This window comes from Corvus cornix, chromosome 4 (genome assembly GCF_000738735.6).
Source record: "Corvus cornix cornix isolate S_Up_H32 chromosome 4, ASM73873v5, whole genome shotgun sequence".
Classification (NCBI taxonomy): Eukaryota; Metazoa; Chordata; class Aves; order Passeriformes; family Corvidae; genus Corvus; species Corvus cornix.
In genome coordinates this window covers 49611324-49633282 of record NC_046334.1, presented here as the reverse complement: position 1 = coordinate 49633282, position 21959 = coordinate 49611324, and the positions used below count along the sequence as shown (strand labels likewise).

Here is a 21959-nt window from a genome sequence, read left to right as displayed (position 1 = left end):
TGCCCCGCGGCCACGGCGGCCGGCGGTACTGTGGTACGGCGGTACTGCGGCCCCGGTGCCCCGCGACCACGGCGGCCGGCGGTACTGTGGTACTGCGGCCCCGGTGCCCCGCGACCACGGCGGCCGGCGGTACTGTGGTACGGCGGTACTGCGGTACTGCGGCCCCGGTGCCCCGCGGCCACGGCGGCCGGCGGTACTGTGGTACGGCGGTACGGCGGTACTGCGGTACTGCGGCCCCGGTGCCCCGCGGCCACGGCGGCCGGCGGCGGGGCTGGCGGGGCCTGGGCGGGCGGAGCGCCCCCCGAGCACAGCGGGCGGCGGCGCCCCGGCCCCCCGCAGCGGTGCCGCAGGTGCGTGTGGGGCGCGGCGGGGACGGGCGGGTGCGACCGACGGGCCGTGCCGGGGCCCCGCTGCCCTGCCCGGCATGGGGCGACCCCTGCCCGGCACGGGCCCGGGGATGGTACCCGCAGCCCCGCCCCGTAGCGCCCCGAGGGAGCCGCAGGAGCCCGGCCAGGTACGAGTCCCGCGGCCCCTGCCCAGGCGAAGGGCAGTTGCGCTGCCCGCTACCACGCGGCTTTGGGGAACTGGTTGTGTTTCAGGGCCTTTCACTGCAGTGTTACAATGAACGAACGCTTTGCCTGTTTATACAAAGAAGCAGCTTTTTTGTTTGTTTTTGGTTTTTATTGGTTGTTCCCCACCCCTTGTATGCCTTTCCTGTGAGTCGACTTCAGCTCTTTCTCATAAATAAAGCGCAGTAGGCGAATGGTCTCGTGGCTGACTTGTTTTCCTGACTCTCACCAGTCTCTGGTGCCCTCCAGCTGGGCTGGCTGAGCTGGGGACAGCAGAGGCTTGGAAGCTCAGTGTCCGACAGTCGCACCGATGTTAGGAAGCAGATGCCGTCATGTGTACCCACAGAGTTAGCGAGACCAGAACTGCCGTGTATCTACGGCTGTCAAGGCTTTACTGTCTGTTGGTGTGCGAGGGGCCACGTCCATGCTCACATACCCACTTCTCATGGAGTGCCTGTTGATGTGAATCAGAACTGGGTGGTCAGGTTGCCTTCTGTACCTGATACAACACAAGTGCTGTGGGGCTGTTTGTTGTTTATCTCTTTTCCTTATTTGTAGATGCTAATGAAAAAGGTGATAACTGAGGAAATGGGAAAAATACATTTATTGGTATATAAACAAAGGAATTCGTGATTTTTATGGGGCAGTCTGTGTGTAAATCACTTGCTACGCTGTGCAGTGAATAAATGCCATAATTCTATCTGCTTGGGTTTATTAAGTCAAAGCTGGAGACATCCTTCAAACTAACTGATACAGTAGTTAACTTCCGCTTTAAATGAAGCTATGTGTAAAGTGGAAACATTATTTATTTCTTATTCGTAGGGATTGTGTGCCACAAGTACTGTATTTGTCTAGTGCTGTTCATTATTGCAGAACAATACCGTCTGTGGACAATTTCACTTTAAGAACATTTGAATAAATAAATAAAATTTTTGTTCAGTTCCATCGGCAGGCATACTGGCTAAAAGGGTAGTGTATCTCTGGTGTTGGGAAGCAACGATTAAAATTGTTCTACAAACTTAAACCTTCCAGTCTTAAGACAGTTCTGTTTGGTGGGCATCCCATGAAGGTACATGACACATACCTGATGTGTTACTTTTCTCCAAATGGTTTAGGGAGTGAGACAAAGGTTAACTAAAATGTCTTGTTCAAGAGCTTCCCCCAGAACATGAGAAGAAAGTCTTTGTTCTCTCTCACCCAAGTTCTCTTCAGGTGCCTTTCCAGTGAATTTCCTGTGGTTTTAGTTGTAGATGTGTTGAACACTTCAAATACAGAGCCTACCAGAGCAGCTGAGAGCTCCCCTCAATCTTTGAAAAAAAAAGTTGGGAAAAAATGTGAGTGCCTTCAGGCCTCCTACCTCACACTGCCTGGCTGTAAAGTAGTATAGTCCAACCTGAACTGTGAAGGCCATCCAGTTTTAGGAGAATGATGGCTTCCTTGGGACCTTGAGTGGTTTTTTTTCCCTGTCAACTGAGTAATCTGCTTGAGATCCACAAAGGCAGGATCCTTTCTCTCTTGTCTGGGAAGCTCTTTTTCCCAGCTGAGCTTTGTATTAATCCAGCTTGGTGTCCTCTGCTTGGCACAGCGTTCAGTAATTCAGACTGTGATTTGCAGTGCTGTGAGCATGCAGCGTGTCTGCACAGGGCAGAACACTGGCATCTCATCTTTATTAGGATGGCATTTATCTTTGGGGAAAGTACATTCATCAAATCATCCTAATAGCAGTGTGTCTTGTGGCTCAGCAAAAACGGCTTTGGCAAAGAAGTCACAAAGAGTAATTGGGAACTCTAAAAATCTACAAAATCCTTACACTACAGACATAGTTCACTTGCTACATATTCTAAAATGAAATATTTGCATTTACCTGGAGAAGAGGTTTGAGTTTCAGGTCCCTGAGATGGTGTCCATGATTCTGTGAAATCATACATACGTTTGCTGGTCAAATTAGTGTAAAAGATCATGAAAGCATTTATGCTTTTTTTCCTTTCTAAGCACAAGTGTTTCAATTTGGTTTGGGTGATCTGGTGCTTAATTCTAGTGAAGAATAGTGCTTTCTTTTAATAGCACTGCTTGTTCTGTTTCAATATGGCTTCATAAAATAAATTTATGTTTGCTCCATGGATCCATCACTGCTGCATGTAACAATAGGGATGCTGGAGCTTAACTCCTGCAAGAAGAAACTATTTGTCTGATGCTATAAAGCAACAGTAAAAGTTGCTTCTACAGGGTTAGCAGTTCCCAGTTTTGGAGAGCAAATCCTGGGGAAGGGGAATGAGATGTGGTCTCCTCCAGATGAGTTGCCAGAATTCAGGAAACCACACTAGTCCATTGTCTGCAGCATGCTGGGCTGGTCAGACACTGACTTGTGCTGGTCTTGGAGAGGGGGGAGGTGGGCTGAGTGTCACCTATGTTTGGGAAAGGGAGTTTGAATGGGGGAATACTGGCTCAGCATGGAGCCTTTAATGGCTGCCTGCTGGAGAAGCAAAAGTTTGTGTTCCCCCCTTTGCCCCTCCAACCCTGTGTGCTGCCATCCTCCATTGCCACTATGTTTTTTTGTGATGGGGGGCAGGAAAGGAGAGAGGAGAAAAGGATTCTGAGCAAGTATGTCTGAACTGGGGAGAAGAGGTGTGTATTTTATCCGTAGTGATGTTGGGGATTGCAGGGGGAAAAAAAGCTTGAGAATTGTTGTACTGAACTAAATTACTTCTTCTTTTGATTTTTAGACTGGCAAGTCCCCCTCCCCCCCCCCCCATTCTGCTATTTTGTACTATTAATCCTAAAATATCCAGGACTCTTTGGCAGCAATGCCTAGATCCATGCCTGGCTTTTTGTTCTATAGCTGCTAAATTACTCGTAGTTCTCTTGTATTACTCTTCCCCAGTCAGGAAGACTAGTTTGATTTTCTTTTTTTTATCATTATTCTGTGTTTAAATTTGTTCTGGCTTCACCCACTTCTGAAGATTTAATCTGACTTCTGCATCTCCAGGCATTATCATAAATGCATGTTATAACAACCAGAGCAAGTAGGGTAAATCCAATACCTTAGGTACATTTTATGTGGAACTTCAGCATATTTTTGCATGCAACTAACACTGGGACTTTTTCGTGTTACCTTTGGGGAAGGTAATTTTTATTTTACTGTTTATGTAAGATTTGTAGAAAATTTAAGAAATGCACATGGGCTTGTGGAGAGTGGGATAATACCTCAAGAGACTGTCAGAATGGATTTCCTGCATTTAAAATTATGCTCTTTAGGTAATATGTTAAATACATTAACATTTAGGTGATGTCTGTTCTCCACTTTTAAGAACACATATGCAGTTTAGCGGACAAACATTTGGAATTCACTGCAACTCTTTTCAAGATGGTTCTTCTTTGGAAGACATGATGTCTGCTTTGAAATTTCAGTGTCTTTTTTATTAAAGGAGAATTCCTAGTAAGAGATACTATTCTGTCTGCAATAGTAATGTTTCTTATTAGACACAGAGGATCAGATCTCTGTGTATAAAGGACCAATGATTGTAAAGGACTGGCCTCTTTGAAACAAGTAACCAGTCTTTGCATGTGCATCGGTGAAAACAAATAATGTAAGAAAACTCTTATAAATACTTCTCTATGACATATAAGATGATAGATATATAGAAGTATAGATGATACACATATATACATATTTGCAAGATTAGAGCCTGAAAAAGAAAATAAATTCTACTGAAAACCCTAGAAAGAAGGGAAAAGTGTATTTTAGTGAAAGAAAATTTCATGATTCAATACAAACTTTGTTTTTTGCAGAGGCAGCAGGATTGTGACTTACACTTACACAGTCAGCAACTGGAACAATGCCAGATTCTGAAAGTAAATTGGTGTCTTCACATGAGGTTGTTGTAAATCGTACTTCAGACTTGAGTGAAATGAAAATTCCAGCTGAAAAAAGATCTGCTGAAAAAAGAACAGTGACTCACATTGAGAAGAATGGCTATCCTGACTCCATATACATAAATGCAGCTAAGATTTTTCAAGGCATTCATACTGAAAAGAGTAAGGATAGAATGCTTGTGCAGTATGGCAATAACTCAGAATCTCCCATGATGGCTTTTAAAGATGAGCATTCCAGGCGTGTATCTTATGAACTGGCTTTCAATGCTCTAAAATGTAAGTACAAAACTTGCCCAAGAATGGCCAACAGAAAGGATGCAGCAGAGAAAACATGGAAAAACAAATGTTCAGTGTCTACCTGACAGCAGAGATCTGGAGAAATTTTTGTTAAACTGCAGGTTATTACAGCATCACAGATTCATAGAATATTCTGAATTGGAAGGCACCTACAACGATTATCAAGAATGGCCCATAAGGGGATTGAAGCCACATCCTTGGTGTTATTAGCACCCTGCTCTGACCAGCGGAGCTCATCTCAGTGGTTCTTTTTGGATCCTAATTATGGATGAACATTTGCATTTACTAGACTACTCATATCCCTCAAATCTTTAAATATAGCTAAGTGTTATTAGCAATTGTGAAATCAAACCCTACTATTTTTCATGTAAATGAATTACATAGAGTTGCTATGTTGGTGATTGAATTTGCCCTCAATTTTCATGATGTTTAAAATTACAATTCAGTGACTTACAAGATTTACTTCCATAGAATCTTGTAGATAGTGGCATAAGTTGTCAACATTTTCTCTTTTTTACAGATCAAGATCTTCTTGAACAAATCTTGTTAGATAGTAGTGCTTACCCATGCTACTCAATAGTAAGTGAACATTTTTGTGAGGAATTTTTATTTTCTGTGTTGATGTAATTAGTGTATTTTCTGAGGATTCTACAACGTTCTTCAAAACAACCTTTGTTGTTTTGAACTACATGACCACCTTAGACTGAAATATTGCTGACCTTTTTACATAGTTGTCTAAAGCATCCATCTCCAAAGTACGTTGTGAGATTCTGTTGCACCTTATTGCTGGGAGTCAAACCTTCAAAGACAAGGTGGGAGAGCGACCCATGAACTTTTACTGCAGTGTAGTACTTGCTCAGTGATATTGTCCATGTCCATGTGCTTTCCTTCCCAGCTGTGTCCCCTTGTGAGCAGGGAAAAAAAATGTTTCCTTCCTGTCCTTGGGAGCTGGAAAACATGGAGTGAACCCCATCAGACAAAAAAATGCATTGACCCCGTGTTTCATTTCCTGGGCAAATGGTACTGTATACAAATACTGTACTAGCAAAAACTGATCCAGTTTACTCTCTCAACATGTTTTCCTGCTTTGACATGGAAAGAAATTCTAGAGCTGGCAGAATATTCTGCTGTTCCTTCCAGTCTTGTTTGATGCCTTTGAAAATTGCAAGATAAACTTGAGCTGATACTGGTTGTGGAGGTTGATGTGAGCAAGCAAATGATCTAACACATTTATCTTTGCCTTATTTTTGCAAGGAAGCAAGACTTTCATGCTAACATTTTGTGTTTGGTGGTATTTCCCTAATAACTTGAGTTTTCTAACTAATTTTGGTCATATTTGTGAGAAGGTGAGAATTTTAGAAGGCATAATAACTGTAAGAATTTATTGTAAAGAAGTAGACAGTAGTAACTGAAGTGCAGTAATTATTGTCCTTAAGCAGGAGATGCTCCCTGGTTTAAACATTTAGACAGAGAAAGGAGATTTTGTATATATCCCAAAAGCAGAAGGGTTATTATAATCGAGTATATTGGTTGCTACATATGGAAGAATCCCACAAGAGAGGAATTGATAGACAAGAAGTTTTTGTGAGCTTACCTATTTAACAAACTACTTAATGAAGAGAAAATAATTTCAAAGTTTCAATTCTGATAACATTAGAAGTTAAGATACAGTATTTTATCTGTGTGCATGGAGAATGTTTTTAATTTTGATAATCTAAATAATTTACAAGTTGTGTATTTGAGTTTTTAAAAAAATATTTTTTAAAGAAGTGTTTTATTAACTCTCCAAAAGGAATTACTTTCCTATTCTTACAAGTAAGCATTTAAGGGTTTTTAATGCCTTTTACATGGGAGACTGCTGTTTGATATGGATGTTTTTGCAGAAGTAAGGCATGCTTTGGGTCACTTTCTCCATCCAGTTGCTTTTCTCTTGCAGCCAGATGAGTTAACCAGCTTGCTTGTTGTGATGCTTTATGACCTACAAGACCGAAAGTTTCAAGAACGAAAGATTTTTGATGAAGATGAACTTGTAGCAGAAGTTCAGGAAGTAGGGCAATATTTATACAGGTATATGTGCAAAGAGCTATTTTTTGTTGATATATATTAGCAAAAATGAAGATTTGTATTATCAGTGCCTTTTAAAAGTAATTATTAAACATGTCTTTCATCCTAAAATTTTGTGGGCTTTTTTTTTTTTTTTTTTTTTTGATGAGAGCCTAGTTTGGAGGCAAACTTTCATATTTATGTATTTATGAAAAATACAGGTAAGAAACCATCCTTATATTGTGGATTATTTTTCAGGCGTCTTATCTTACTTGTCATTGTCAAAACTTTTTTTATACAGTTCTAGCAAAGAAATTAAATATTCAGTAAATATTCATAAATGCAAGTGTAATACATTCAAGAGGTCATGGAATGGAATAACATCTGTCTGTTTAGCAGCACTTCTACTATGAAACTTTGTTAAATATTTATTATTTTAAATAATTAGAACAAAAACCCAGAATACATAAAATAAACATTTTAATATTTATTATTTCTTCCATCAGTCAGTTGATGAACTCAAAAAGCATTTTTTAGACAAAATTGTGTAGCTTCTGGATTTAGAATGGCCCCAAAAGTTCATGAATCTCTTAAGTGCAAGGTATTTCTGGAGGGCAGTAAGTAATATACCTGAAGTAGTTCACCAGCACTATTTATTTACTTTGAATTATCATGTATCAGGAGTGTGCATGAAGCTTGTGGGAAGAAAACACTGGAAATATTTTCTCTGACATTTTCATGTAATAATAATAAAAGTGATTCCTGGTTGCCATCATAATTGTATTGTTTCTGTACATGTTTAGAGATCAGCTCTCATGAAATGCTCATTCTGCACATGTATGTATTTACATTTTTAAACATGCAAATGAATCTGATGGTTGTATTCCATACATTGCAGTTCCAAAACATACTGAGATTTTTTTTTTAGCTGTCTGGGAAAATGGATGTATTTGAGAGTCACCAGTCCTAATTCCAGTCCCACCTGCTTTTAAATAAAATAATCTTAGCTATTGACTACCACCTTGCATCTACTGTTGTGTGGGGTAGAAAATGTTCTGTAACTCTGTTTCCTGTTGCAGCTTGCAGAATGAGGTGTCCCTTTTGGATTTGGTTTCTGAGCAAGATGGTATTGTAACAGAAATATTGCATGCTAATAGCTGATGAAAACATTTATAAAACTTATTAAACTTGTGACTATGTTTTTATAGTTATAGAACCAAATTGGCAGCTGCACTAGCACGATGTCGCATCAAACATGATGCTCTTTCAATTGAATACTTTGTACCAGAAACCATATGGAAGCAGGAACAAAGGGCCTCTGCTTTACCTGTCTGTGTTTGGATAAACACATTTAAAATCAGGTAAGGTCTTTAAAGTATCATCTGATATTGATGTTTTTACACATTAAGTGATATAATTTGCTACATACTTGTTTTAGAATTTCCAGGTTATACTATTACCAGTAATTTAAAGTGCTTACAGGAAATTCTGCTTAGTCTAGTGCTATTGTGTTATATTTTTTTGTAGTTTTTATATATTGCAGTAGTGGTGTTTACACACTGTAAAAAGGTCGTGAAACAGTTCTTCTTACTATTCTGTTGCTTGTGTGGGTCTTTCACCAAATAAATGAGGAAATAAAGTTAGGAAAAAAAGTAGGTGAGTTAACCTGGTGCCAAAAAGAGGAGAAAATGCCGTTAAAAGTGGGTATATTAATGTAAACCATAATATTGGCAAAGGGTGTTAAGACACAATACTTAAACCTGCTGTTTGTTCAGTTAGGATAGTATAAACTTGAAATTAAAATACACTTTTAAAAATCCCTATATTCTGGAGGCTACTATATTTGTATATTTATACTTGTTCCCAGTTCTGTACTAACTGATACATGAACCATACCAGATTGTCCTGTTATAGACAGGTAATCCATTTTATAATGTTTTCAAGAATTTTGTTTTACTACTCTTGTCTTGGACCAGTGTTCAGTGCTTAGGTTATAGGCTCATCAGGATAATGTATTTTATTTCGGTTGTGACTTTGGAACCCTTAAATAAGACTGAAATAAAAGCTGCTGCATTCATCCCATGTTTAATGTACTGTATAAACTTATGGTGCTGTCTGAAACAGCATTTCAACAAACATCTCTTGCTGTATATACCTTTAAATTTTTATGATATTTGAATTGCTAACCTCAGCAGTTATGCCTTCATTACGTTTACACAAGGATTCTTTCAGTTATCAGCCATTAAAATTATTGGTGAGTTGGGCTAGATTGAAAGCAATTGAAAGAACTAAAACATTCCAGCAGTAAATTTACTACAGTGTCTCTTGAGCACATGGACATTTCTGTTTTGATGCTTTGAATCATCCTCTGGAGACACATATCTCTTTCTTAATTTATTTTATCAGACTTATTAACTTAATTGTTTCAAACTAGAATTTACATGCCTAGTGTAGAGTAAGTTTCCCTCCTGCATTAGACAATATGGCATTTTATACCTATATATGTATACATATGTATACACACACACTAACAGAAGTAAAAAATTCATATAATCGTTGTGAACTATGTTGCTTAAGTAACTCTTGTATATTTAATGGTCAGAGTTGTATGTTAACAGCCTTGAAGATGTTATCAAAGATTTGGAGATGAAGGGACTCACAAAGGTTGAATCTGTGTCAGACTTTGACCATTACACGTTTGCTGTGGACCAACATTGCCACGATGTATTGGTTTTTCCTTCCTCTCTTAGAGAAGAACTGCTTAATTTAGATCTTTTTGCAGATTGCAAACTCTTACTGCAGGTGAGTTGATGTTCAGCCTTTAGTCAGATGATCTACAAATTGAAGTAATTGCTTTGCATTAGAAAGAGGTTGTGTATTGTGTGATGATTCTATTAAACCAGTCAGGCAGCAACAAACTCTAATAAGGTTTTGGACATTTGTAGTAATTAGAAGGTTACAAACTGATCCACTTACTTAATTTAGCATACAAATGTCAATGCTTATAATTGATAGCTACAATTAAGTTAGTAGAATGTTTTAAATTTAATCTTAGAGCTGTTGAACTACATATAAAAAGTGGTCAAAAGAGGCAGTGTCACTTCTGAAAATGTGAGGAAAATTTCAGTATAACTCCATATGCTTTCCCCCAGTTAGTAGGTAGTGATATGATATTGTAATATTTGTTCCTCTTTGAATGCATGTTTATGATGGAATGATCACACTTCTTTGTATTTTGTGCCATGTGGTTCCTAGATCTCCATATCTCCCACTAGTCTTTTTCCTGACTTGCCATCATTAGACTCCCCAGTGAAGTTTGGTGGGAGGTTTCTTTTGCAGAGTGGTGGTTTGCAGTAACCATGCAACAGCACAACCACGAATTATCTGAACTGTCTGATGATTCTTGAGTGCCTAGCAGAAATATTTCAGCCAGCATTTTCACTAGATGCTTGGCATTGTCTGCAAACTTTACCCTCAAAATGTATTGCACAACTTAAAAAGGGATTCAATATTCAATACATTTCAGTATGTAGATTTTAAAAATAGAATACATAGAGAAAAGAACTATACATGAGAGCCCCATAGGTAATAGGAACAAATTCTGAGTATTACTGCTTAAAAGTATTCAAAATAAGTAAATAACACCATCAAAACCTCCATCTCTATGGTGGGGTAGGGTGGTGCTTGAATGCTGTGTGTACATAGACAATGATATGAACTTGAAGGCTTAGCACTTGTTTTTTTTTCCCTTTCCATTTATCATCAGTTTGTAAAATTTGGTGCAAGACCTGGTATCTGTGGTCAGTTTCTTCACTCCTTTTTAAGTAATTTGATAAAGTTTTCTCTTAATCACCAGTGGTACAAGAGCATTTACTCTTGTGGAGTGGTCCCTGTGTTTTCTGCATTCCAATCTGCCTCTCTGTTGTTCAAATTCAGCAGAATCTTGATCTTTGATCTACAAGGGTGACATTTCTCCTGTAATTTTCACCAAGAGCTATGTGAACAGTTTTGCATTTCTCTGTTAAACTGCCTCAGAGGATGAATTCTGCCTGAATTGTGGCCTTTTTGTCTTTTCTGGAACAGGCTGTTGCTAGGAGTTCCTCCTTATGGTGATGATACGTACTTTCTTTTCACCTACAGATATTATGCTTTTTTATGTCTTATTTAGAATTAAGTTATTTAAATTTATTGAGTGACAGCTTGGTTTTGTAATTAATTTAATTCTGTATTTGTAGATAGCCCTGATGAGTTTTTTTCCTCCCTTCTTTCCCATTTGCTGTGAAAACAATGAAATACTTTCCTAATTTGGAAAGAAGGTTGGCATTCAAAGAAACCAAAATAGTTGGTCATACTTAATTTTTGTGTCATTGTTTTGTAGGATAAGTCTCGCAGCCTCGCTGTACACTCCGCACAGGCGCTGTTGAGTGAAGGTGGTGACATTATAGTGGCTCATGTAGGTTCCCATCTGACCATTGCCCATATGTCAGTGCTGACAAATCACAGCATGTCCACAATTTTTGTTTGTGGTGTGAAATCTTCAGCAAGAGAAGAACTGAGGAACAGTTTCAGTCATATGGGATGTGAAAGTAGGTGCTAAAACAGTCGGTATGCAAAAAGTATTGTAATACAAGTGTTTGTGATATCTGTAAATATGGACTAATTCTATCAGAATTCAGAGATCCCCTCTGGAAACTTGGGGATGGCAGTAACAACTTTTTTCTCACAAAGTGGGCTGATAGCTCTTCAGCTACAGTCATATCAATTGCAGTCTAACTATATCATAGATGCAAGCTCCTGAAATGTCGGTGAATTTTTCCATTGAAGTAGCAGTTGGTGTAACTGGTAGCTGGGAACTTTTGGTGTTTGGGCTGTTGCTTTAAGTCTGATTTCCAGTTGTCTGAAAGTGTTAATCCAAAACACATGCACTTGTCCAGTTTACCCGGAGGACACAATCAGGACAGAATGCAGTAAGACTGCAACTCCATTAACTGTCTTTTCAGTGGAAGATGCAGCCCTTCAATCTGTTTGAAATCCATAGGCCATACATTGGATGATCTGAATCTAGCAGGCTCTAGCTCTGTCGAATTCAGTGTAATACCAGAGTCTCTTCACCTGTATCACGTGTAGGCAGGCTTGCTTGCAGCCTATAACTGTTGAGTTTTTCCTGTTTTTCAGATATTCAGTTGTTACATGAAGACTTTACTGAGCTTGAACCAACAGACCGAAGACTTGAAAAGGCAAAAGTTATTTTGCTGCTACCACAATGCTCTGGACTGGGTGTTGGCAATCCAATGGAGTTTATTTTAAGTGAGAACAGAGGTAACTTTTGATGCAATATCTAGCTCATGCTTTCTGGTAGAAATAGATTCAAGTATTGTGGTCTAGACAGTGTAGGTGCTCCAGTAAATGGTGTAATTTTATTAAAAAAACCTTCCTTATTTTAATTACTATAGAACATATATATTAACTTGCATAATTCTGTGACTGCTTCAGGTTGATAGTATGTAAGTTTGAGGGTTATTCTGGGGAGCAGAGTGTGTATAACTTTTTTTTAAGTAAAAGGATCATAGGCAAAAATTTATTTCAAGATACCAACATGTATATAATTTTCCATTTGATTACATTCCTTGACTGTTTGTGTAAGTCCTTTCACTGTACAATTTTCATTAACTAGAAGCAAATAAGAGGCACCATGAATTACAGGTAAAGAAGTAAAGCAAATAAATCAGGCACTCCTTGGTATTCTAATTTGTAAAACCTACCTTCCCACTGCACCAGTAACAACCAGGTCTGCTTCTGCAAACAACTGAATTTTCAGACATTAATACAAGTTGGAAGACTAAATTTACTACTCTCTGCTTTTAGATGCAGGATTGCTACAAGACCTTTTCCAGGGATTTGTGTCTGAGGATAAACTCAGTATTCTTGCTGAGAGGCAGCTTAACGAGTTGATTCATGCACTGAAATGTAAGTGTGCTAGTTCCCCAATTTCTGGGAAGACTTTGCACTATCAATTCCACTGTACTATCACCAGTTTTAATATAGTTAAAAATACACTGATTACTCTATTAATTAACAATAAGCATGTAACCAAACCCCCTGAATAATGATTTCCTCCATGAAGGTTTTTCTGTGTCCTAGTATCCACCAGACATTAATACAGCATTCTTCAGTATTGTGTAGAGAACTGGCTTATAGCTTAGTCATACTCTGCTTTGGAAATTCTGCAAATGTAGTCTGACTCCATCTGCATGCTGCCACTTTTTTCCTCTCCTTTGGTAGCTGTGTGAAAAGACTGGAGACAGCTTTGACTTTGTGTTGAAATCTGCAAATATTTGAAAATATTTTAATTATTTATGAACACTAGAGATCGGGAGGATATTTTTACTGGTAAAAGTGACATAATTTTTATGATGCTTTCAATCCTTACCAAACCACTCTCTGTATGAAGAATCTGAAGAGTAAAAATTTTTTTCTGTTTTTGTTTTGTAGTTAACAAAGTACAAGCTATTGTTTACTGCACTTGTTCAGTTTATCCAGAAGAAAATGAACTAGTAGTGAAAAAAGCACTGGAATCTGGAGTGGAGGGAGATAAAGCACGACGATATAGGTACAGAATGAGTAGTTTTATCCATGAAAAAATTAAAGTATGACTTTAAATTGTAGCATAATTCTTATCCTAGACTGATACGTATCCTGCATGAAATTAAAATAGCTTTTGCTGCCTGTCATGCATTCTTTCTGTTTATGAGAGTACTTAGCAGTATTCTATTGACTTTTTCATCTAATATTTTTGTCCATCTGAAAATAAAATGGGGGAAAGCATCACTGGTTGGAAATAACATTCTTCAGTTAGAGCTATTGCTATTGTTGTATCAGTATTCAGAGAATGAAACTAGTTTAAAATAAAATGGAGACTAGAAGTCAGGTAACTTGCTAGCATGCTCGCAGCTTCTGATGTAGAATGATCAATTTTAAAGGAAAAAGAAATTAAATCTTAAATTGTAGAAATAATACAGAAGAACAAGAACCCTTGCTGAAGGATTGCTCATCACTATTCAGATGAATGACTTCTGGGAAGGACCGGTCACAGTAAGAGATCATCCTGTGCAATCATGGCAAATACAAATATATATGAAAAAAGTATGTATGCTGTATACTTCATATGCAGTTATAACCTGTTAGCTGTCACCCCTGTCAGCCAGAGGAATTGTTAAAAGACTGATGGGTGTTTTCTGGATTTTCCTTTCAGTCACACTAGATAAATGCAAACACTTGGCACTCAATTGCACATAGATACAATAGTGGATTACAGGATGGAGGTTTAAAAGAGTTTATGTTGTAAAAAGCACAGGAAAATCATACTCAATTTTTAGATTTTATATTACCTTAGATGATGTTAATAGCCTGGCTATCAAAGGGACAGGTACTGTGACTCAAGATATCCAATTAAATTTGGCATGATTAAAATGGTAAACATTAATTTTGGCCAGTCCAAAGAATGTTTAAAAGTTTTATGTTATTCATAAGACGAAGTGCACAAAGTGCATATTTCTTGAAATTCATTGATAGAAAATAGCAGCCTGCTCGATTTTTTTTACACTAAGTGGGATAAAATCAGGATATCTCTTGCCAATGATGGTGTGCTGGACCAAAAGCATTTATGGACTCTTGCTTGTGTTTTCCTTCAGAATATGAAAATTTCTGGAGTCTGTCTTGACCTCTGTGCAGCTATTACTCTGTGGGGAGAACTTGGGGGACCTTGGAATGTAATGGTCTCCAAATTAGTTGAACACAAATTATATGTAAATTCATAACATATGAAAGAATTTTTATTTAAAAAATAAAGTTCTTGGAGCTTTAATTATTTTATAAAAAATTGCCCCTTGCACCTCCCATCCCCAAAAAGCCAAACCAAAATCTGTTCACTGTTTTGCAGAAGCATCATGAATCTTGTCAAACCACCAAAGCATACTTACACTTTCAAAAAGGCAATCTTGGATGGTAAGAAAAGGACAGTAACATTCCATTAGGATTTTTTCAGACCTGAGCAAATTTGTGACTGAAGATTGATTGAGCTTCATAAATGAAAATTTCAGATTCAGTTCCTCCTTCACTGTCATGCGGTGTCTTGTATGTTTCATCATAGTCCTTGCTACAATGAAGATGCATACAATAAACCAGCATGAACAGAGCACTAATAGAACACCATAAATAAAATTTATAGAGTAATTACGCTTAGGATGAAAGCTCAAGCCATTTAAGATGCATGTACTACTTAAAAAAATTCCTTTTACACTTTCCTTAGAATTAATTAGAGAACTTATTTGCCTAGAACAGTGCAGTATAGAATGAAAGGCTGTTGCAGAGTTACTAGCCCTCATGTTCACAGTAGTGTCTTTGAGAGACAAATCATAATAAAACTTCTTGTATGATCATCAAAGATCTGAAATACTGAATATTAATTCCCTTTTCCAAGAAAATTGAGGGCTTTCAGGAAACTCTTACAACAAATGTGTTCTGAATTACTCTGCAGGACGGAAGTGGTGCTGAATGAAATAAGGCTCTGTTGGAGTTTTGGGGTCACACAGCTGGTCTTAGGGCTGTGCAGTTTTAAGGGTGATTTCAAACATGTACGTACTGGCTAAGCTGAGCTTCCCTTCAGGATATGGCGGTTTATAGCAACAGCTTTACCTAAAGTAAGGGTACACATGGCAAACAGGTGTGTATAGAGAGGAGTCTAAACCACTCATGCATTTCTCTTTGGCCTATCAAATTTGAATTAACTTCTGCATCATTTTTCAGGGTCATTGAAGGTGAACAGTAACTTATATACATCAATAAATGATTACCACTGAGGTTTTTTTGCCTTGAATAAGCTGATCTAAAATCAAAAATCTGTGTCGTAAGACATAAGTTTTATTTAGTAATGCAAGGAGGATGTAAGCCTTGTAGCCTGTTTTATCAGGTTCTAAGGGACATAGAAAAAAAATCCAGATTGTGGTGAGAACTTGTAAAAAACCAATTTTGCATACTTCCCATTAAAAATGAACTAGCCAGCCAAATCAGGATATTGCTTTCAAATATTGAATACCTTTCTCTGTAACCATCTTTGAATAAAGCTCTGTCGCTAGAGGGTTAGTAGAGCACTAAGGAGTCGGACTCTATCTTACAGTCCTTAGTGAAGAGGAGGGGGTTATAATTCCAAAAGGACATTTTGATAGTGTTTTTCTGTACTGAGACAGCTTAGTACTAGTTTGCCAGTCTTGTGAGCCAAGTCCTTGAGACTGCTTTGTAACAACCAAACATTCCTGGAATACAAGAACAGGAGAAGAAGCTAGTTCTTCCCTCCCTACTGATGCACTGCAAAACTGTAAAATTGGAGAAACAGCACTCAATTATAACAAATAGCAAAGTTGGGTAACCTAAGACTTTTAGCTTACATAGATATATTTTTTATTATGAGCACATATAACTCAAAGTCAACACCTCTACAATTTCTGCAAGCTGCTTAGTGTTTTCAGATAATTCCCCAACTTCATGGACAACTTGATAACTCAGTAATTGCACACCTGAGAAAGAACATAATTTTTCATTGTCTTAATACGTATTTATTATCTGGTAATTAATTTACTTAATAACTTGGGGAAAAAAAAAGGAATTATTGAAAAAAATGGAAAAAACCCAATTAATTCTAAAAAGAGGAATTCTCATGCCTTTCTTGAATTGCAGTTTTTAAAAGTTAAGATAAAGCTATGTTATTGAAAAACATAATTTGAAAATTACTTCTAATTACATTTTTCTAATGTATCCTTGCTTATTTCCTTTTATATTCTTAGATATTATTTTCTGGTCTTCCATTTCTTTTTTACAGGCTTATTCCTTCTGTTTTTTCTACTTGCTCCAATTCAGAGGCTTCCACTGAAATGTTTTTCAAAATGGAGCCATCAGAAATTTCCAGTGGTTGTTTTCTAGCTGTTCTACAGAGAGAGGTAAGCTAGGAAAATAACCATTTAAAATCACTTTACAGAAGATGAGTACTGCAATTTTCCACAAAAGAATAAATGAAATGGAATGTTCGAAATAAAATTCGTGGCTGCTCTTTAGTTGCCTTAAAACCAAAGGACAGGTGAGCAGTTGAAATGTGCTGCTACTGGAGTTTTATGCTGAGCACAGCTTTACAAGGTGTGCCTGTTTTTCTGGAGCTGTTCATGATCAGAGCAGGCCCTTGATCCAAGTTAGTGCCAGGAACATCTAGAGGAAATATATTGCTATTATCACACTTTGGAATGAAATACACAGCTTGATTAGATTCATGATAAACGGTGTGTCTAGTAAATGTATTTGTTATATAAATTACCAAGATTTTCCAGTATCCAAGCAGATGAAATCTTAATCCCTATGGGTGACGCTATTGTAATTTGAATAAAATATGTATGAATATGTTTCCTTCCCAAACTAAGGCATATGCAAATCTGGCTTGAAAGGCAGGGGGCTTTTGCTGAGTAAACGGAAAAGTCTTGGCACGATTCCTGAGGAAAGGCCTTAAAGGGCTAGTTTGCATCTCTGAGTATCAACATCTTCTTCTTGTCTCTGAGAAAAGCATGGATTTATTCCACCAAAAGAGAACGGGTGTGGGGATGAACTAATTAGAATTTCATTGCAAATTAAAGATAGGAGATCTTGTTTGGTTTTTTGTACCATTTTCTGTCATACTGTGATTAAAGTGCTTGGAAAAAGGTTGCCTCTTGGGGGAAGTTAGAAGATTTTATTAAGAGTAAGAGAATTACATATGAAACGCCTTTCAAGTTACCTATTATTGACCTCTTCTTTACAATAGTAAATATTTTTAACTTGGTCTGAGTTTTAGTTAATCATGCTATGTGCATCTCTCTACCATATTGTCTCTCTCCAGAGAAACAAACACTTTTGTTGCAGGTTGTTAATTCGAGTAATTTTTTTGGGTCAAATTCTAATTCAAAGAATATAGTAAATATAATAAATAATAATATATAATAAATAATACAAAGCAATTCCTCCAATGGCCAGTTTTTAGGTGATTCAGGAAATGAACATTTTCCACAAAGTAGAAAACATGTACTTATAATTTAAACTGAAATTCCTTGTTTACAGAAACCTTCTTCTTAGCTAGTTGTAAATAGTTTCTTTCCAATTGTTTCTCTTTATATACTTAGATGTTGACCTGGTTCCTAGTTTGGGAGTTCCTTACTTATGTATTATGAGCAAGAACTTTCATTACTGTAAAAATTATTCATGTTTAATGTTACTGGTATTTCTGTATTTTAGTAACTGTTTCTGATACACACACATGTAATGGATATGTATGTTCTTACAGACACATTACAGAGCAGGTCAGTGTGGGAGTGTGCTGCTTTTGGCTGGGGTAGAGTTAATTTTCCTCACAGTCACTGGTGTGGGCCCTGTGTTTTGGATTTGTGCTGAACACAGGGTTGACAACACAGAGATGTTTTTGTTACTGCTGAGCAGGGCTTACACAGAGCCAAGGCCTTTTCTGCTTTTCATACAGCCACACCAGTGAGGGAACTGGGGGTATGTGGGAGGCTGGGAGGAGACACAGCCAGGACAGGTGACCAGAACCAACCAAAGGGATATTCCAGACCACGTGACATCATGCTCACTGTATAAAGTGGGGGGAAGGAGGAGGAAGGGGGATGTTTGCAGATATGGCACTTGTCTTCCCAAGGAACCACTGTCTTTATCTTAAACCAGCAGTTCCCTGGCTTTACTCTTCCAGTTCTTTCCCTGATCCTGCTGGTGGGGGAGGGAGTGAGCAGCTGTGTGGGGTTTGGTGACCAGCTGGTTTTAAACACAAGTCAGACACACACTGCAGAGCCCAGAATTGAGTTTCCCCTCTTTGGATCACTAGAGAAGAAAGTCTCTGAAGAGCAAATGCTCCAGTACCTCTTTACACAAGTCAAGTTCTTAATTTTGTGAATAAATAGTTTGGTTAGCATTTATCACGTGACTTAAGTCCTTATGCTAGATTCTGTTGTCTTTTTCTCATGGAGTAAATTCTGAGGAGCTCTGTATTGTGGCTTAGATTTGTTGTTGTTTCCTTTATAATTTTCAGAAAAATACTTCTAAAAAGGTGTCTGCTAAAGACATTTTGGCTTCTGCTGCAGCAAAAGGACTACTAGATGGCATTGTTGAAGAAAAACCAAAAGAAGAGGTGAAAAAGCAGAAAGTAAAACGACGTCGACGTAAGGTTACTGCTAGTGATAGTAAGCCAAAAGCTGCAAAGCTCCTTCACCGCCAAACTGGAGCTAATGTTAAGGCTGAAGTTTCTGTGTCTAAAGCAGCCAGTAAGATACAAGAAAAGCATGTGTGCGTGTGCCGAAAAAAACCAGCCAGTAACATACAAGAAAAACATGTGTGCCACACAAAAGCAGCCAGTAGCATACAAGAAAAGCGAAAAAAAGCAGCCAGTAACACCCCACAGAGGACTGTGCACCGAAAAAAAGCAGTTAGTAACACACCACAGAAGACTGCACACCGAAAAAAAGTAGTCAGTAACATATCACAGAAGAATGTGCACCAGAAAAAAGTAGTCAGTAACATACAACAAAAAAACGTGCACCAAACAAAAGCAGTCAGTAACATATCTGTGCCTAAAGCAGTCAGTAACATACAGCAAAAAAATGTGCCCCAAACAGAGAGCTGTGTTCAGCTGAAGAAATCTGTGAACCCTGATTCACACACAGCCCCGTGGAAAGTGCTGGAGCACACATCTCATCTGTCACCTCTGGGCAAGGTGTATAAGAGACAGACACCTGCTCGAAAGGCATGTGCAGAACAGAACAGGGTTTACTGAAGCCCCCAACCATCACCTTGCCTCCACTGGTAACACCATATGAAAGGTTGTAAGGAAACAAACCCAGGGTATCAACTTACCATTGCTTTCATGGCCAGACTGGAGCACAGTGGTTGGATATTTCCACTACCCCGGTCAAAAATGGTCAAGCCAACTTGACTGTATGAACCTTCAGACTCTGCCCTCCCTTTGTAAAGAAGGTAAAGATTCCTGTATATTAATCAATACTCTGACATTACAGTATATTTTTATGCAAGGATAATCTGGCCTTGGGAAAAGATATATTATGGGCTATTTATGTAGAAATATCCATGTTAGATAGTAACTTTTAATCCAATAATCACACTTTAATGTGAATGGAGCTCAGCTGCCTAAGGCTGGTAGACTGGTGGGGGCAGTGAGGTCAAAAAACTACAGCCTCTAGCTACACACTTTAAAGTGACAAGTTAAATCATACACCCAACCCCCCACCATGATCTAAATCTGTACAAGTAATCAGTTTCAAACTGATGTTTTTAAAGTGAGATTGAATTTTTTGAAGTGGCTTTTTTTTTACAAATGCTAGATACCATTTTTGTGAGTTTCCACTTAGGACTGATGCATGGAAAATAAGCCTTGCAGAGTAAGCCTGTTAGCTCACTTTTATTTCTAAAACTAGATGTGAACTTTTGTACAGGAAAGTGGCCAAGTACATTAAAGCCCCTGCACAGACTTTCTAGTACTTGCTCTCTTGGTTTCTACTTAAGTGTTCATTGAAATATTATTAACTGTGAAAAATTGATAAAACATTCTCATGCTAAAAACACTGAATTGTCATCATAATGTCACATCAGACTGTCATGGTTCATAACTGCTTTTTATCAATTTCTTAACATAAACAGTTCTTAGTTGAAAAGAGCTGCTACTGTCAAAGTAACATTTTTATAAATGTTACTGCAAGTCAGCTGAATAATGACTGGACAAAAAGTAGTTGACTGTCTTTGGAAACAGCTGTGGGCTTCTAAGCTGCTCCCTCTTGCTAGCAAAGACAAAATAAAATAACTGTAAAATATCTACGATTGTCTTATAATCTGAGGAGAGGATAAAGGGAGGCACAGAGATACTTTTAACAACAAATCTGATTTGTATTTGGAACTTGTGAAAATGAAAATAGAGAGAGCACAGCAATATAGAAAGGCAAAGGTAGCTGTGGCCCAGAAGAGAAATTTTCCTCCAGGCAACCATTTCAGATACTTGGGAAGAGTGTTGCTAGGAGTAGACCAATGTAGTCTGGAACTTAACTGATTTGACATACGGGTCTGCATTGAGACCCACCCAGAGAAAATGTTATAACATCTCTATTTTTTCTTCACTCACATCAGTCAGTGTCACTGGATCAGCAGTACCTTTTAAAGAAAGGATGTAAATGATATTACACCAGCAGTGTAGACAGCTGGCTCTTGTTCATCAGATAAATATCCTTGCTTCACTGAATCAGTGAAAATTTCTTTTAGCATTTTAATCTGAGCCAGCTGTCCTACACAGACATCCCTCACCTTCTGCATATCCCTGTGAGCAATCCATGCTCCTTACCCCTTCCAGTGACATGGTGAATTCTGCTCTTACTTCTGAAGAAACTTGTAAGGATAGATTTAGATCTGTACACATGCCATGTGTAGAAGTGGAAAAAAAGAAATTCTTACTGTATTTCAAAACCATTTAGGAGAGAAGAGATTCTGCATGTTGGACACTAAGGAGATTTTTTTTTTCCCAATATGGTTGTTAAATGCTTAAAATAAACTTAAGAGCTTCTGCAGTTAGAGAATGATTTTTTTTTTTTTTAATTGAGATCTGTATCATTCATTATTAAAGTTAAAATTACTTGTAAAACAACATACACGTGTCTAATAACAGGATTTCTGGGCTACTTACATATAATATATGCCATGATGTCCCACAGCTGGCCTCATCTTGCTTTCAGAAATTTGCATTTTTGACATGGTATGGAGGTTAAACCAGTTAGAATCTTGATGTCTTACCAAGAATATCAGAGAGAGAGTATTTCAACTGCAGGTCAGCAGCTTGCTTTGTAGGCAGGGAACATCATATGGTGGCAACATCTGGGACTGACTTCAGATGGCTTGTAGGTAGATGCCTGTAACACTCAATGACTTTTTACAGTAAAACTGTATCTTACGTAATTATTTTTCTGTAATCCAGTTGTCTATTTGTAATTTTCAACTAGAAACTGTTGATTCAGCTTTTCAGATACAAAAGTCTTTATTGTACTGCTATTGCCTCTAAACCACCAGTATGTTTTTCCCTTCCCTCAACCACCATTTTGA

The 21959-nt window shown here is 38.0% G+C and overlaps 1 protein-coding gene across 1 annotated transcript; it reads left to right on the top strand.

Moving 5' to 3' along the window:
• Positions 1-372: 372 nt before the first annotated feature.
• NSUN7 (NOP2/Sun RNA methyltransferase family member 7) lies at positions 373-21434 on the top strand. The gene is made up of 12 exons (XM_010401747.4): positions 373-514; positions 4359-4718; positions 5260-5318; positions 6676-6806; positions 7991-8143; positions 9401-9584; positions 11161-11368; positions 11958-12101; positions 12648-12749; positions 13275-13392; positions 16657-16774; positions 18895-21434. The coding sequence occupies exons 2-12, from the start codon at positions 4406-4408 to the stop codon at positions 19633-19635; spliced, it is 2271 nt and encodes a 756-aa protein (XP_010400049.3). The 5' UTR covers positions 373-514; positions 4359-4405; the 3' UTR covers positions 19636-21434.
• The last annotated feature ends 525 nt before the right edge of the window (positions 21435-21959 follow it).